Source organism: Hordeum vulgare, chromosome 7H (assembly GCF_904849725.1).
Source record: "Hordeum vulgare subsp. vulgare chromosome 7H, MorexV3_pseudomolecules_assembly, whole genome shotgun sequence".
NCBI classification, from domain to species: domain Eukaryota; kingdom Viridiplantae; phylum Streptophyta; class Magnoliopsida; order Poales; family Poaceae; genus Hordeum; species Hordeum vulgare.
The window spans coordinates 522,305,071-522,322,175 of NC_058524.1; the positions used below are offsets into that span (position 1 = coordinate 522,305,071).

At 42.5% G+C, this 17,105-nt stretch overlaps 2 protein-coding genes across 2 annotated transcripts; both read right to left on the bottom strand.

The window, feature by feature from the left end:
• Positions 1-454: 454 nt before the first annotated feature.
• Positions 455-1,818, bottom strand: LOC123410060 (peroxidase P7-like). The gene is made up of 3 exons (XM_045102944.1): positions 1,531-1,818; positions 1,278-1,463; positions 455-1,182 (listed from the first exon to the last, which is right to left on the bottom strand). The coding sequence occupies exons 1-3, from the start codon at positions 1,735-1,737 to the stop codon at positions 631-633; spliced, it is 945 nt and encodes a 314-aa protein (XP_044958879.1). The 5' UTR covers positions 1,738-1,818; the 3' UTR covers positions 455-630.
• A 6,750-nt stretch (positions 1,819-8,568) lies between these two features.
• Positions 8,569-16,775, bottom strand: LOC123408416 (50S ribosomal protein L1). The gene is made up of 10 exons (XM_045101530.1): positions 16,114-16,775; positions 13,521-13,607; positions 12,376-12,417; positions 12,118-12,223; positions 11,873-11,937; positions 11,754-11,798; positions 11,569-11,676; positions 11,346-11,433; positions 10,366-10,412; positions 8,569-9,134 (listed from the first exon to the last, which is right to left on the bottom strand). Exons 1-10 carry the CDS (start codon positions 16,663-16,665, stop codon positions 9,057-9,059), a joined length of 1,218 nt encoding a protein of 405 aa, XP_044957465.1. The 5' UTR covers positions 16,666-16,775; the 3' UTR covers positions 8,569-9,056.
• Positions 16,776-17,105: the final 330 nt, after the last annotated feature.

Genomic DNA, 17,105 nt, shown 5'->3' on the forward strand with positions numbered 1-17,105 from the left:
CCAGTTTTATCTCATGTGTGTTAGAGTTCCAAGTTGCAACTGATTTTTATTTGAACTTGTACGTACTGTTAACTGAATGCTACTCAATCTTCCTAGTCAAATATACTGCTTCACTTGATTATCTATGATACCAATAAAAGAAGATTTTTTTGCAGGAATTCTGGAGCGGGGCGTGCGTGGAGCCACAACCGTGCGATGGCTGGGCCGCACGGATGGGCGCACCCAGCTGCCGCAGGCAAGCCGGCCGCGGCTGGCGGAATCGCAGCGGCGGAGAATCAGCATGGGGTGGCGTCGGTGGCCGGTAAGTTTCACCGCGGCGGTTGAGTTCCCATCACATCGTTTCGTTTTTGGTTTTCAGGAAGCTAGAGGTGCTGCAAATTTACAGCACTTGTAGCAAAAATTCAGGGCATTTAGAAAGAAAAAAAAATCACCATTTAAAAGTAGGGCCCGCATCTGCTGGAACTGTTTTTTCTTCCTCCAAAGTGTCTGAAATGAAGAACGCCACGAATGCTCAGAGTATGTCTCGCAAATATATATTCTTGAACGAGATGAAGAACGCCACGAGTGCACGCCCTGGGTATCGACTTTAGAGCAGTATACATATGAGTCAGTCATCGACCGACCGATGAGCTAGCTGTTGACGACATGGCAGTTTTTCCTGATCTCGCCGGCGCTTCCGGTGAGCGGATGTATGTTGCCCATCTTTATCATGGCCTTGGCGAAGTCGCTCCGGAAGAGCGCGGGGTTGGCGCTGTACTGCCGCACCAGCGCGTCCTCCGACCCTCCGTTGAACAGCGCCTGGTCAGACTGGAACAGGCCGCGCTTCGCCAGCAGGTTCCGGTAGTAGGCGGCGTCGAACGCCCCGGGGGTCTGCACGTCGATGGGCGCCAGGTTGTCGTTGCCGGAGCTGGGGCACGTCTGTCGCCGTAGCGCCGCGAAGGCCGGGTCGATGTTGGCGTCCTTGTAGATGCGGCCGTTGAAGTTTAGGCACTGGGCCAGGCCGATGGTGTGCGCGCCCGACAGCGCCGTCATCTCGGCCGGTGAGAGCCCCTGCCGGTCGAACAGGCCGATCAGCGTGGACAGGTTGGCCGTCGGCGGCGGGAGGTTCATGTCGGCCAAATCCTTGCTCGCCTTCGTCGAGTCGCGGCGGCCGAGGGGCACTCTCCAGGTCGGCCCGCCCAGCTGCACGCCGCCAAACAGTTTCGATCGTCAGGATGAGCGACAGTACGCACTAGCTAGAAGAAGCAGCTACCGAATGAGCCGCCGGCTGCACGTACCAGGAACGTTCCGTCGCGCGCGGTGATCGCGAGGATGTCGGCGCAGGAGACGACGCCCGGGCACACCGCCTCCACGCTGGCCTTGATGGCGTCGATGACACCGAAGCCACGGATGGACATATTGTTTGGTACGGCTTCCTTCTCGCCGTCGCCGCCGGCGTCGAGAAGAACCGAGCCATCACAGCCCTGGCACGGCACCATGTCAGACGACACTGTGCGCGTAACAACGTGTGCAAGTGCGACGAGTCATCACCTGGACGAAGCAGTCGTGGAAGAAGAGCCTGAGAAGCGAGGCGCCGATCCGACGCTCGTTACGGATGGCCTTGTTCATCCCCGCCCGCACGATGGCCTCCAGGCTGGGGCAGCAGTCGTCGTAGAAGTCCGTCGTGAGCTGCGCGTGGGCGGCGAAGGAGAGGAGCCAGATGGCGAGCAGGCAGTGCAGAAAGGCAGGAGCAGCCATGGCGATCAAGTTAATTAGATTAGAGATGCCTGGCTCGCAGTGAGGTTGCTCTGATGGGAGGGAGTGGGGTGTTTATTGGTCACTTGCTTCGGACAAGCTCCCCTATTTATAGCTCTTTCAGCCAGAGGTGCATGCATGATTATTTGTTGGGAAAATCTAGGAGGGTGCTTGGATACGTTTTAGTGAGATTAAAACTTGCTAGCCTCATCCATGCTTGGATCCAAGTACTAAAGAGACTAAAATCAAGTTAATGAGCATTTATTATCTTCCAAACCCTCCAATCCAGAACTTGCACGAGAAGTTAAACGAGGAGAGAGAGGACTAATGCACATTTTAGTAGGGGTACCCCTGACTAAAAAATTTTAGCCTCAAGACTAGTTTTAGTCTCTCTTTAGTCAGGGGTGCTTGGAACTTTAGCCTCTTAAAGAGACTAGTTTTAGTCAGACTAGTTTTAGTCTCTTGGATCCAAGCACCCTCTAATTAGCACAGCACTCAATCCTTTCCGCGTTCATGTCCAAGCATTAAAAAAAGACACCCGTCGCTTTCAAACTGCTCCACAACAGCATGGCCTCATGCATGCATGCATGTGAGCTAAAAAATGATTTATCTCATAGATTAATAATTTGATTGAAGATTCGTCTTTACCGTTAGGTTCGTCTCGACGAGACCTACAAAATAAGATCCCATGTTGACATGTTTCGTTGATTTTTTTTTTGTCGTTCCTAGTTGCCACATTTATGTCATCATAGTTGTCATCTTACTGGTGTGCAGTTGTCATAAAAATTATACATAGTTAAAGGGGTAATAATTTTATACCTTTTAAGTATTGCAGTGTTATGTGGGGCTAAAAAGTGGTTATTAAAGCACTAACAATAAGAAGTAAATGCATGAACCAGCACAAACACAATGAATCAAGTTTTTAGTGGGGTATATCGACATTCATAAACCTGATAACCAAGTTAATTTAATATGAGAACTGTGTGACAAATAATGTGACAAGTAAATAATAGTATTCTCGCAACTATCGACGAAAAAAGAATTGCCGAAACATATCAACATGGGATCTAATTTCGAAGATCTCAATGCGAGAAAGCTAACAGTGAAAACGGATCGTCAATTGAATCTATAGTTTAAGAGATAAAACTTTTTTAAAGTTTAACATTAGAGAAATCTTTGCTGATGTCATGCAGGTGTATTAGTTTGCATGTGCGTGAAGAAAACCGTAGCACGGAAAGACCCATGTGTTGCGTCGCTATGTAGTGGATCCCTTATTTGTTACTGCGGTGCAGCGGCATCCGGATGGTAGGGACTCGGACGAAGACTCAAAGAGCATCTCCAGATTCCAATAAATAAATAAATATCCCCTGATAATCATTTTTTTAATTCCACACTCTCATCATATACAATGAAAGAAATAACAGCTAACGGGCTGCATCCAACCATACTTTCTCTAAAATTATACCATTGAAAAATAAATAATTTAAAATTTCTAATAATATATATATTTATGATATATAACTTGTATCACATTAGTTTATTTGTCAACCTAAAGATACGTGCAAACCTTACAAATCAAAAAGGAAGTAGTATTTAGGTTATTGGGATGGACACTTTCTTAGTCACTTTTTTTGCAAGAGCACATGTCTTCAATAACCCCGTCCCCAATACAAGGATGTTTTCACTTATCAATGATCTCTCTCTCTCTCTCTCTCTCCCTCCCTCCCTCCCTTCGAGCTCGCGTGCGAACGATGGTGGTTGGGGACGATGACGTCGTACGGTGGTGGCCACGAGACGGTGGCATGGACAACGTCTAGTGGACGGACAATGTGTGACATGGGCCCTACGGTATTGAGGACCATATTGGGAGAGGGTCAAGCAATGCTACATCTATCGATAGGTTATGTATCTTACGCATGGGATGATTTGTAGGATCATCCTATTGACCCCACCCTAAAAAATTTGAGGGGGGGGAGAAAGCTTCTCTCCCACATAACAGTCACATAATAACTCGGAGGTGTGGGGGGTCTACTCCCCCTGTATGGAGATGGTTCGTGGTGGGAGCCTACTTAGCTAGTTCGGTTTACAAGTTGGTGTCTCAATGGACTGGTTAGATTCCTTGGAGCTTCAACCATCTGAAGGTGTTGTTGTCCTTGAAGTGCAAGATCCTCGTTGGGCTTGCTCTCTAGTATAGGTTGTGGACGACGGATCGGCTCACCAGACATAGTCTGCAAGATGACACTTCAGCTTGCTATCTTTGTTTGCAGAAAGAGGACATGGTGGATCATATTCTCATCCAATGCAAGACCTTTACAGAAATCTAGCATCGCTGCTTTGTTGCTTTGCACATCACTGTTGATATCCCCTCATCCACGAATAGATTGAAGACTTGGTGATTGCAACGATGGAGAAATTTTAGAAATAGAGACCAACAAGGGCAATGCTAGAGTTTTGAGGGAGCTTGTTCTAGTGATATTAGAGGAGTTGAGCATATGGAAGAGTGTTCGTGCGGTGTGTTTAGAGGGTTTTGTGAGAGTATAGATTTAGTAGAGTATGTGTGGGTGTGGGAGTTTTCCCAAAGCATGATTCACGGTGTTTTTTTGGTTTTGTAACTATATTTCTATCTTCTATAAAAAAAATATGGTATGTTATGCGCGTACTCTTGAGAAAAAGGCTTGGGAGAATCACCACAATGTGGTAGCAGTCATCGGAGATTGTTGCTGCTACTCCAAAAGAGATGTCAACATTGTTCATTGCCTCCACAACCTATATGTTATCAAAATTGACGAGAAGTTTGCTAGAAGTAAAGATTGAGCCAACTACAAAAAAATATTCAATGCCAAAGAAGGACGCAAAGGGAGCCATGAGTGAAGCAAGGAGTCTGGCGTATGAGGACATCTACCGGTGCTTAGACACGAAGGAGGGAGAAATGGGCATATATAAGTTGGCCAAGATTCAAGAGAGGAAGATGAGGGTTGTCAACCAAGTCAAATGCATCAAAGGCAAAGCACATGAGCTCTTAGTGAAGGGTGAGGGGATTAAGCATAGATAGAGGGAGTACTTCGACAAATTGTTCAATGGAGAGAATGGGAGTTGTACCATTGAGCTAGACGGGTCCTTTGATGATACTAGTAGGTGTTTTGTGTGATGAACCTGGGTGTGAAGAGGCCTAAGAGACATAGCAATAATATGGTTAATTAAGCTTTTCAACCTCATTTTTTGGTAAATGAGATGCTAGAAGAATGGAGGCGGAGTACATTAGTATCAATTTTCAAGAACAATGGATGTTCTCATAGTTGTACCAATTACTTGTGGAATTAAAATGATGAGCCATATAATTAAGTTATGAGAGAGAGTCATTGAGCACCGCTTGAAGAATGACAAGCATGACAAAAAAATTGGCTTAGTTTCATGCCTGGGAGGTCAACATGAAAGTCATTTTCTTGGTACGGCAACTTATGGAGATACATAAGGAGAAAAAGAAGGACATGTATATTGTGATGGTCAAGCAATGTGTGACATATGGGACCTACGTTATTGAGGACCATATTGGGAGAGGGTCAAGCCATGCTACATCTATAGGAAGGCTATGTATCTTACGCACGGAATGATTTGTATGATTATCCTATTGGCCTCACCCTAAAATTTGGCGGTGGAGAAAAGCCTCTCTCCCAAGTAAGATTCACGTAATAACCCAGAGGCATAGAGGGTCTACTCCCCCTATAGGGTCATGGTTTGTAGCGGGAGCCTACTCAGCTAGTTCGGTGTACAAGTTGGTGTATCAATGGACTCGTTAGATTCCTTGGAGCTTCAACCATTTGGAGGTGTTGGTGTCCTTGAAGTGCAAGATCTTTGGGTTGCTATCTTTGTTTGCAGGGAGAGGACATGGTGGATCATATTCTCATCCAATGCAGTAACTCTAGAGAAATCTCGCATCACTGCTTTGTTGCTCTGCACATCACCATATATATCCCCTCATCCACAGATAGATTGAAGACTTCGTGATTGCAACAGTGGAGAAATTTGAGGGAAGAGACAAGAGTTGTTCTAACTATATGGTTACTTTGATTTCATGGAACGTGTGGAAGAAGCACAATGCTAGAGTTTTTAGAAATAGAGACCAACAAGGGAAATGCTAGAGTTTTGAGGGAGCTTGTTCTAGCGATATTAGAGGAGTTGAGCATATGGAAGAGTGTTGGTGCGGTGTTTTTAGAGGGTTTTGTGAAAGTATAAATTTAGTAGAGTATGTGTGGGTGTGGGTGTTTTCCCGAAGCATGATTCATGGTGTTTTGTGGTTTTGTAACTATATTTATCTCTTCTATAAAAATATGGTATGTTATTGGTGTACTCTTGAGAAAAAAAGACTTGGGAGAATCACAAGCAAAGAGGTAGCAGTCATCAGAGATTGTTGTTGCTACTCCAGAAGAGATGTCAACATTCTTCATTGCCTCCACAACCTATATGTCATCAAAATTGACCAAAAGTTTGCTACAACCTAGAGACTGAGCCAACTACAAAAAAATATTTAGTGCCAAAGAAGGACGCAAAGGGAGCCGTGAGTGAAGCAAGGAGTCTGGCGTATGAGGACCTCTACGAGTGCTTAGACACGAAGGAGGGAGAAATGGACATATATAAGTTGGCCAAGATTTTAGATAGGAATATGAGGGATGTCAACCAAGTCAAATGCATCAAAGACAAAGCAGATGAGCTCTTAGTGAAGGGTGAGGGGATTAAGCATAGATAGAGGGAGTACTTTGACAAATTGTTCAATGAAGAGAATGGGAGTTCTATCATTGAGCTAGATGAGTCATTTGATGATACCGGTAGGTGTTTTGTGCAATGAATCTAGGTGACATAGACCTCACAGACATAGCGATAATATGGCTAATTAAGCTTTTCAACCTCTTTTCTTTTGGCAAATAAGATGCCAGAAAAATTGAGGCGGAGTATATTAGTATCAATTTTCAAGAACACGTGATGTGCTCATAGTTGTACCAATTACTTGTGGAATTAAAATGATGAGCCATACGATTAAGCTATGAGAGAGAGTCATTGAGCACCGCTTGAAGAATGAAAACCGTGACAAAAAAATAGGCTTAGTTTCATGCCTCGGAGGTCGACATGAAAGTCATTTTCTTGATACGACAACTTATGAAGATATATAAGGAGAAAAGGAAGGACATGTATATGGTGATCATTTACTTGGAGAAGGCCTACATTAATATACCACGAAATGTCATGTGATGGGTCTTTGAGGAACACAAAGTCCCAACAAAATACATACCCTCATCAAGAGGGTGTATGATAATGTTGTGACAAGTGTTCGAACAAATGATGACGACACTGATGATTTCCTGAGTAAAAATGGGTTGTACAAAGGATCGCTTTGAGCCCTTACCTTTTTTGCTTTTGTGATGGATGAGGTCACAAGGGATAAACAAGAAGATAACTCATGGTGTATGCTCTTTTGCAGATGATGTGGTGTTAGTGGATGATAGTCGGACGGGGATTAATAGAAAGTTAAAGTGTTGAAGACAAACTTTGGATTCAAAAGGTTTTAGGCTTAGTAGGACTAAAACTGAGTACATGAGCTACAGTTTGAGTATTACTAAGCACGAGGAGGAAGAGGTTAATATTTGGGGTCGATATTGCAGAATGATGGTTATATCAATGAAGTTGTGAAACATCGAATCAAAGCCAAATGAGTGAAGTGACATCAAATTGCAAACGTTCTCTCTGATAAGAGAGTGCCACAAAAGCCAAAAGACGGGTTATGTACGAAGGAAGTACAACATAGACCTTCAAGAGCTCATGTGCATAGTGAGCGGTTAAACATGCTGATAATATAGAGAGATCGGGACAGACCAATTTTTTTTACGGGAAAGCTTACTTTATTAACCAAAGGATAGATACATGCCAGCCAATTAAATTACAATAAAATCAGACGGAGCATCAACCCATCTAGATGGACTATTAGCACGACCCCATCTAGCCAGCTCATAAGCAACAGAATTTGACTCCCTAATACAATGCTCAACAGTAGACTTCCCAAAATCTTCTAGAAAATTATGACATTCATCAAAGATTGGTGTTTCTACCATGAAATATCCTTCATTCCGCTTGATTGCATCCACCACAGTAATATTGTCCAATCTCACCATCAAGTTTTGGCATCGGGACAGACCAAATTTAACATAAGAACCCGTAAAAGACATCTTAAGGATTGAAATATCGTCAACTAGTTATGGGCAAGGTGCATGAAAGTAATAGTTATGGACAATGTGCACGAAAGTAAGCTATCCACTTGTCAGTTTAGTTTGGAGATCTTGTGGGTTTCAGCTTTAGTCTAACCCAACTTGTTTGGAACTAAAATCTTAGTAGTTGTGCATCTGCAGATAGTGCATCAACGCACATGTCGGGTTAGTATAGAAGTTCCCAATGAATCTCACAAGACAACTCAGCCGCACCATAGTGTTCATCTAATTTAAGGCATCGTTTCACCATAAGTTTGATTACGTATTTCCTTCTTGGAGCATCACTTCAGAGCAGGCAGCTTAGAAATGCATGAAGTTGCACCACTTGCGTCTGACATATCCTAAAATACATAAATGAAGCACTACTGGGCCGACGGGGCAGCTAAACAAGCCGAAATGCATCCGTTTCAACCATAATTCCTTGTTTTGTCGCTAGCCTATAGTGATGTTGGCCAATCAAGCAACCAGACGTGCATGTCCCCGTCTGCTTTGAAAAGTCCCCCAGCAGGCAGCAGGAAACAAATGAGGTCAAAATCCGTTTACGGCGGCCACAGATATTGTATGCCAAACAGAACAGAGCAGAGACAACACAAACCAGTTTATTTTCCCAGATGCAAAAGCTGGATGATATGAGGACTTCAAACAGCATCACACAAATATGCAGAAGTTGTAACGAACACGCTAGCTATAGTAACATAAGCCCGGCAAAAACTGGTTCCTAGTGGCCATTGATCACTCAAATGCCAGACCTACAACTACAGTCTTTTCTAGTTATGCCAAGAAAAAAGAAGAAAAAATGTTCTCTAGTAATGAGCTCAAGATTACATTGCGATTGCATACAATAAATTACTGAGTATGAGGATGACGACATGAGTGGGCCAGCAAAAGAAACCACATAATTTTGTGTGACCGTGCGACATTTAACGAGATAAGGTTTGCAGATAGTTTTTGTCAGAATAGCAACCCATCCAACGCTATGCTCCACTGAGATAGGCCAGCCACTTGCAAGGAACCGGTTGCAAGTACCCCAAAAATAAAATGGTTCATTCAGATTTGATTTACACTGACTTAGCTCACATGCACCTTGCTATAGTCATCAGCAGCTGCCGATAGTGATGGTATAGTAACAGGAAATCCAGGTCCCATCTGCAAGAAATTTCCTCCAGTAAGAGACATAAAAGATAAGAGCAATCCTAGGAGAAGCTGCCCGCCGCCAAATCCCAGGGCTCAACCCTGGACAGGCGATGGAAACTACCAAGCAGGAGTATGGTAGGTGAAAATGAAAGATGGAAGAAGTTGGGACAATGCTCCTAAGGGTTATACTTGAACATGCTTAGGCGCAAATATCACAAGCAACCTTGCTTTCAGTTTACCCCGCTAACAATGACAGAGCCACTAGCAATCATTCATTGCAACTCCTGATAGCACTAACATACTGATCAAGCTGTACAGACACAGTATTAGTTTAACTGTAGCATTTCACAAGACCTCTTATGGAACAATACAGACCACTAAAGCCAGAATCATGTCAGACAACTAAAATACCATCAGGGTCAGCTGGATGCAAACCATTAGCAAAGTTATGAAGTACTCCCTCTGTCCCAAAATAACTGTCTTAACTTTGTACTAGCTCTAGTATAAATTTGTACTAAGCTTAAGACATTTATTTTGGGACGGAGGGAGTACTGCCTAGCAGTAGTTTCACCTTTCACCATACATAGGTCAACTTAGAGAGAGGAAGGATCCACGCTCTGAAGATAATAGTGCCACTTGATAGAGCTGCGAGTCCAGTACATGCCTACTGTTTCTAGCACATTGCTTCATAACTTTCACAAAAATACTCCCTCTAATCCATATTAATTGTCGCTAAGTTAGTATAAAGTTGTACTAAATAAGCAAAAATTAATATGGATCAGAGGGAGTAGCATAATGGACAAATATGCACTACTAATACTACCTACTTTCAAGAGAACAGAAAGAGTTTTGCGGAAGAAAAGCGTGCATAATTTCAAATTTGTTTGGCACATGCACAAATTAGTGATAATGCCTGCGGGACAACTAGTACCAAAATGTCTGGCACTCAGTTTTTTTTTCAGTTCTGCTGGTCTTTTAGATTATGAAGGCATGTGCCCTTTTTCAGTCTTCTGTAGCCTCTCATATCTTATTTTATAGAGTATTTATTATTGTTACTCAAATGTAAATTCAGAAGAGCCCCCCCATAATGTTGTCATAAAAAGGAAAATAACACAAGGTCGTAAGAAGATGAAAGCCGAAAAGGTCTTTAACATGTTATTAATTTGGGTGAAATATTATGTGACATCGCTAGAAAGTGAAACCAATGATACATCAGATAGAAGTGGAAGAGAAAAGAGCTTACTGTGCTACTCAGCGTGAACTTCTTCACGTATCCAACATATTTTGAAGCTGAAAGAAAGTGAGTGTTAACACCTTGGATTTAATACCATCATCACAATTATCAGAGAAACAACATGTATATCTCAAAACGTGCATGGAAAGAAATATTGATATCCAAGAATAAGCTATTGCCTAATTTGCCCTCTGAATTAGGTACACAAATTGATTTCTTATACTGGGAACTGGTATTTCATGCCAAGTGTCCAAAGTATTGAAACTGATAGAGAAGGGTCAAACAAAATCAGTCAGACTCAGAGTTCATGCACGGACACGAATATTGGAACATGGTTCGAAGAGCACCCCTTATGAATAGTAAAAACAGAAAAATACTAGAAAAATAACTGAATATTTTTATATCATACTCCCTCCGTTCCTAAATATTTGTCTTTTAGAAATTTCACTACAGACTACATACGGATGTATATAGACATAATTTAGAGTATAAGTTCACTCATTTTGCTGTGTATGTAGTCCACAGTTGAACCTTTAAAAAGATAAATGTTTAGGAACGGAGGGAGTACATGGCAGTGTTCTACTCACGTATAAGTTTCACGAAAAAATGAAATCGGTGGTATTCTAGGCAAAAAAAAAAAGACAAAATCGGTGCTATAAAAAGACACTGTTTGAAGTAATTTGGAGATCTGAATTTCTTTTCTTCGCTAAGAATGCCATGGGCGTCATTTCTTAGCGAAACTTGACATGCGAGTAGACGAGTCGACCAAGCATGATACCCCAAAATTGTAGGGAAAAAAATGGCTATTTTTTATATTACTTTTCTTGATGGGTGTGTGTGCACCCATGTTCACCTTTGTATTTTCATAGTATATACCACAATATAAAAAAGTTTGAAGTTCATAAATTTGTAATTGAGTAATATTCACTAAGGTACAATGTTGATACAAAATATTGGTATAAGCATGTTAGCACCAGCCGCTCACTTACTTTTCTTTAAGCCCACCGGCTTAGCAAGTAAAAGTGCATTTACGAAAGCACCAATATTTTCACGTAAACTCTCCTCAGAAAAATTGACCTGCAAAAAACAATACAAACTATAATGAGGAACGACACAGAATTGCAAAGTAAGGAGTTGCTTGAGTATGTACATAATCATATTGGTAAATTCACTAGGCATATGAGTATCAATATTGATGGCCATGTCCCATACCTTTCCAAGGCCAACATGCACTATGGCAGTTTTATCTATCTTGAAATCAACACGACCTGATTTTGCCGCTTTGACAGCACCAGAAACATCATTGGTCACAGAACCTAACTATAAGATTCAAAGTGTCAAGAAAGCAGAAAACTTCAGTGTGGTTCCAAAATAAAATGAAAAGGGAAGATGCCTACCTTAGGATTTGGCATCAAACCACGCGGACCCAATATTCTAGCGACCTGGAGAATCAGTCAGGTTGTTAATAATATGTCAACAGGAAATAACATAGGTGTCCAAAAGCCCACACTGCTACCTTTGAAAGCCGAGGCATGAACATTGGGGTTGCTATGCACTTGTCGAAACTTAGTTTGCCTCCTCCTAGTATATGTAATCATAGGTGGAAAAAAGGAATTCCAATCAACAAGAATGTCAAACATTGTAGATGAAACTAAGGAAAACCTACGATGGCGTACTAGGGGGTAAGAGCAGGTAGCGATTGGTGATATTCCAAGGAAAATAAGTTCCAAAAACCATAACATACTAAAGGAAATGAAGTACCTTTGCGAATCTCCTCAATCAGCTCGTCGCCACCAACAACATCTGCTCCAGCTGCCCTAGCTTCCTCTGCTGCAGGCCCTTCCGCAAATACTGCTACCCTAACAGTCTTATAAAGAGAAGGACCTCAGCATGAAGTACACATAGAAAACAAAGGCACCATTTGGGATGCAAGAACTCTTTTAATTGTTCCTTACAAAACAGAGATGATGTATACCCAATGCCTGTAAAATAGGCTGTGAACGATATTTAGAAAGGTACCTTGCCAGTGCCATGCGGCAATGTTATGGCGCCACGAACCATCTGTATGCCAGGAAAAAATTTGGTCAGTGTCAGAAAATAATTTTCCATCAACCTAACGTTCACAAACAGATTGAAAAAAAATAAAAAATTCATGAGGCAACTTGGCTATTCAACTGGAGAAGCATTAGTTAATCATCATTTCTTAGCATGCACAAAATCTCTGGACAACATTTCTTCTGTATTTGAATGTGTTAGATAGACCTCAACAAGTACAGAGACAAGATTTCAGCAGCATCCCTGTTAAATCACATAGCTTCTAACTGGTTTCAACACATTGGGGAACTTTGGCTTTGTGGCAAATACACTGTCATGCGCTAATATCAGCCTTTTTTTTACAAGAATTGACAAATTATCTCAATCTGTTAGCTTCTTACATCTGTGTTTTTGTTGTCATAACTGGTTCATCCAGTCATGAAACCCTAGATCATGCCTCGTACAGGGAGGTGCTAGCCTAATGAAGGAGAAAAGGAGCACAAGTGCTGGAACATTGTGCATGCTGAATCACGCAGCACGCAGGCTGTGCTGTTTGTGCGTGGCACCAGAAGATGAGAATATGCAATTGCATGTGCTTCAAACCTTTAACAGAATCATGCACCCGTGTGTATAAAATTATGTAAGTGTGCCAATTAGGTTTATCCGGTAATTGTAAGAAAATGGCGTGCTAGCCTACTAGGGCACTGGAATTTCTAACCTTGCCAAGTGACTTGGCTCGGTAACATGACACCTAGGTGACAGTTTATTAAAGGCACTAAGTTGACAGTCAAATCGAAGTTCAACAATTAACCAAGTAATAAAAGATCAACAGAACAAATGCTCTGTGGGATTGATAAAATAATCAAAGACTCGATGCTTATGCCACGAGAACCACAGCTTCACCCGTTACCAGTGGCTTGAGCAAATGAGCTACTGTGAAAGACCAGGAAAGATCACATATACTCAAGTGAAACCAGAGTAAACAGGTCTTCGCATACAGCAGCATATGCAGCTGGCAATAAGTGATTCAGTAACATGGCAGGTTAAATTTCCATAGAGTGGCAATAGTGAGAAAATATGGCAGGATAAAAGGTGTGCTTCAAGGTACTTTGTAAAGAAGCGAAGCAGACCTGGTCACCACGACGTGGATCAACACCTAACATCACATGAGCTTCCACTGTTTCAGTAAAATTCCGCTTCTTCTCATTTGCACTGGTCTGGAAGGAAACAACAGAACAAAGTAAGACCATTTGATTATTATTTTCTTGACTGAACAATTAGATTATCAAGTTCTGTGGAACATAAAGCGTGTGAAACATAAAGCATTTCTACATTTTCTCACACTTGACAGCTTACAGGTCATCTTATATGTCATGTGAGATTTGAACATTGAACAAAGGTCTTGAATATATATAGAGAAAGCTAATGCAGGGCCATAACACTATCACGGCTACTTTTTTCTCCCATCCAGCATCACGGTGAGGTTTATATTTTATAACCTACAGAACTTATTTTGTACGATCAAGATTTCCATAATTTGCCGCTGTTCATTTTGCTGTTCCTCTTCTTTATACCTCCTAAAATGTGATTGAGTTTGAGTTATACTCCCTCCGTTCCTAAATATGTCCTTCTAGAGATTTCAATACAAACTATATACGGATGTATATAGGCGTATTTTAGAGCGTAGATTCACTCATTTTGCTCCGTATATAGTCCATATTGGAATCTCTAAAAAGACTTATATTTAGGAACAAAGGGAGTACATGTTAATAGAACATCACCTCCACATATTCTATTTTTCATAGAATAATATGATACCTCTTACACATGGTTTCCAGAAGATTATTGCTAGGAAGGTAGTTTCCAGGACATTTTCCCAAACATCCTCCACAAAATAATCTAAGAAGTAACCAAAGCGTCAGTACTCTTACAACGTACAAGTGTACTCTTCTGAAAATTACACTGTCCTCTCTTCGAGTATATTTTTTATAGCTACTACATGTATACTACAGAATCCTGTCACCAATCACTGGCAGACAAAATAAGCTTTCTTAGTAATGTTGGAGATCTTGCTTCATAGGGGTGTTGCAAGACACCTAAACTGACAACTAATTGCAACATATCATGTTAGAATCAATAGTCTATTACCTAGCCGCTTGGGCAAGGACACGTTGAGGCTTTCCATCACAGAAAAGAGTCATCATGAATAGTTCGATCTAACAAAAAATATTGTCGAACGCATGAAGGAACTTGGCTCGTTAACAGTTTTAGCTCAAAAAATCCTACAAGACTGAAAATGCTCCAAAGATCCTGTGTTCAGAATGCCCCAGGTCGTTTGTGGTAGTTCAGCAGTGATACAAGTGTATAACACATGACCTGTAGTATATTCATTTAGGTTTCACTATCTCACCGTAACAGAACAACATAACGTCATGTGCAGCATCTCAAATCTCAAATGCAAACCACATGCCTGGAGCGAAATTGTGGTGAGTACTGGATAGTAACAGTAGCTTGCATAGCATATTAACATGTAATGTGCTGTGAACTCTGACATGTGAAAGCATTATCAGAGAGGGGGGACACTTGGCCAGCAAGCAGAAAAGAAATGGAGCCAGCAATGGCGCTGGATCAGGACTAGGAAGAGCAGAGGAAGCAGATAGTAAGATTCAGAGATCAGATCCTGCCGGTCTCTGCCGCAGCTGAAATAGTGCAAAGAGAAAGATAACAAGGCAAGGCTTGGTCACCATTTAGTGGTTAATGGTTCACTAAGATGGTACAATACTAGTCTAGATCAGTCAGCTCCAGGTCTGCTGCTAGGATATAAGTAGGCATCATTTTGGTTCAATCATCAAGAAAAACTCTCTTCCGGTATGTTATAGTTAACCTAATCTAGCGCTTTGTTATTTCCTACCGGTGCCATTAGCAGCTTGCGCCCATCACGGTGCCTACATACAAAGAATGCAATGAATGTTTCATCTACGTACAAAGATCATATGCCAGTTTGAGAATGCTCAACTTATTTTAAAGCTGTTGTGGAGAAAATAGTCTTCTTTGCATACAGGGTGTTGATGTTAACTAATGTGGCAAAATGAAACACAGTTCGGTATCTCTTCTTTCTTCTGTTAGCAGAACAAGATTTTAAACTACTTTTCTGTTGCTTATAGCAACATCAGTTAGCCAAACAGGATAATAGGTCAAATCAACTCAGGTAAAACAGAACTGTTATAACCAATCACGATGCCAAAAGCAGCATAAACAAAATGGATTTGCTAATTCTAATCTAGATGAGAATTAACAAAGTCGCATCTAACTCCTACACTATTCTATTAATAAAAAAAAATCCTCATGAATCTCCACATAAAATTCAATGGTGTGGAGTTATGTCTCATCTAGATGAGAGCTAGACACACCCTAAAAAAAATAGGGGCATTCTTCCTAGTATGCTAGAACCCACTGTCACAGAAAAAAAAAACATGCATCAAATTCGGCTTAATCCCATCCAGTCGCATTTCAGTTAAACTATGGTTGTTTCATCAACATTCCTTCCCATTGACTAAACAAACAAAAGCATGGTACTTCAAGTGAGCTACTCTTCTCATTGTGGAAATCGTAGTGCTACGAAACCATGTCCAAATTACACAAAGCTATGATACCCAATCGCAGCATAACGAGATTTTCTTTGAGATTTGAACTGCGATGAACCGAATCACGAGAAGTGCAGACCTTGATTTCGCGGAGTGCATCGACGAGATCAATGGCGACCTTCTGCGGCCGCTTCGCAACGGGTATCAGCGTTGGGTACGGCACCGTTTCCTCCTCCACCGGCACTCCGAAGATGGTCCTCCTCGTCCGCTCAGCATTCATCTCAATCCGCTCCGCTTCGCCGCGCAGATCCTGCTCATTCGCCACTTCCCCGGCCCCTTCTTCCGCTGGACGGTCTCCCGGAAGCGGCGCAACCCTGCTCGGGTACGACACCGGCGCGATCGCGGGCCCCGCGTCCTTGACGAACCGCACCTCTTCCCGCGTAAACTGCCGCGGCGGCTGCTGGTCAAATCTCCTGGGTGGCCGGTCCTGCCACTCGGAGCTAGCGCTCGGGGTCTCCCGCGAGGGGGCCTCCTCGGGTGGGGCCTTCGGCTTCGGGGCGTAGGAGACGGGCTTGATGGGCGGCGGTGGGGGGTTGCCGGAGTTGGAGGTGCAGAAGCGGAAGAGCGGGAGGAGGCGGTGGGGATGTGGATGGCAGCGCGAGTGGGAAAGGAGGAGGCGGAGGTGAGCCATCGTGAGGGCGTGGCGGCGGCCGGCGGCGAGGGGTGCGGCGTGGGGTTTAAGTGAGGAAGCGAAGGGAGATGGACTGAAATGGGAGGGTTTCCTCTGGACTGGGCTCGATCTGGTGCACACTGCTATGCACGAGCCGGCCCAGCTAGGACGTTTTAGTTAGGCCCAACTAGCACTGCTATATCACCGCGAGTTCGCGAAACCACTAATTAAGTAGTACTCCTTTCTAAAATCACTCGCACCGTCACTTATGACAACCTGATAGTTTTTCTTTTTTTGTAGATAAGAATTTTTAAAATGTTTTATCTATTAAATCGTGCGTCATGATCTTCACAACTAGATCATATCTTGATTTGTTTTGACGAACTTTTCTTTCACAAGAAAACCAAATGGAAAATTGGCTCTCTCGTGAAAGAAAACAAAACAGAAAACTCATTATTTTT

Bases quoted from the DNA above. Each gene is read 5' to 3' on its own strand.
- LOC123410060 (XM_045102944.1), bottom strand. From the start codon at position 1,737: ATGGCTGCTCCTGCCTTTCTGCACTGCCTGCTCGCCATCTGGCTCCTC. The intron at 1,464-1,530 runs GTGATGACTCGT...GTGCCGTGCCAG, and splicing joins TCCACGACTGCTTCGTCCAG to GGCTGTGATGGCTCGGTTCT. The intron at 1,183-1,277 runs GTACGTGCAGCC...GGCGGCGTGCAG, and splicing joins CGCGCGACGGAACGTTCCTG to CTGGGCGGGCCGACCTGGAG.
- LOC123408416 (XM_045101530.1), bottom strand. From the start codon at position 16,665: ATGGCTCACCTCCGCCTCCTCCTTTCCCACTCGCGCTGCCATCCACAT. The intron at 12,224-12,375 runs GTACCTTTCTAA...TCTCTTTATAAG, and splicing joins TGCCGCATGGCACTGGCAAG to ACTGTTAGGGTAGCAGTATT. The intron at 9,135-10,365 runs GTAAGCTCTTTT...AATTTCTTGCAG, and splicing joins AGTTCACGCTGAGTAGCACA to ATGGGACCTGGATTTCCTGT.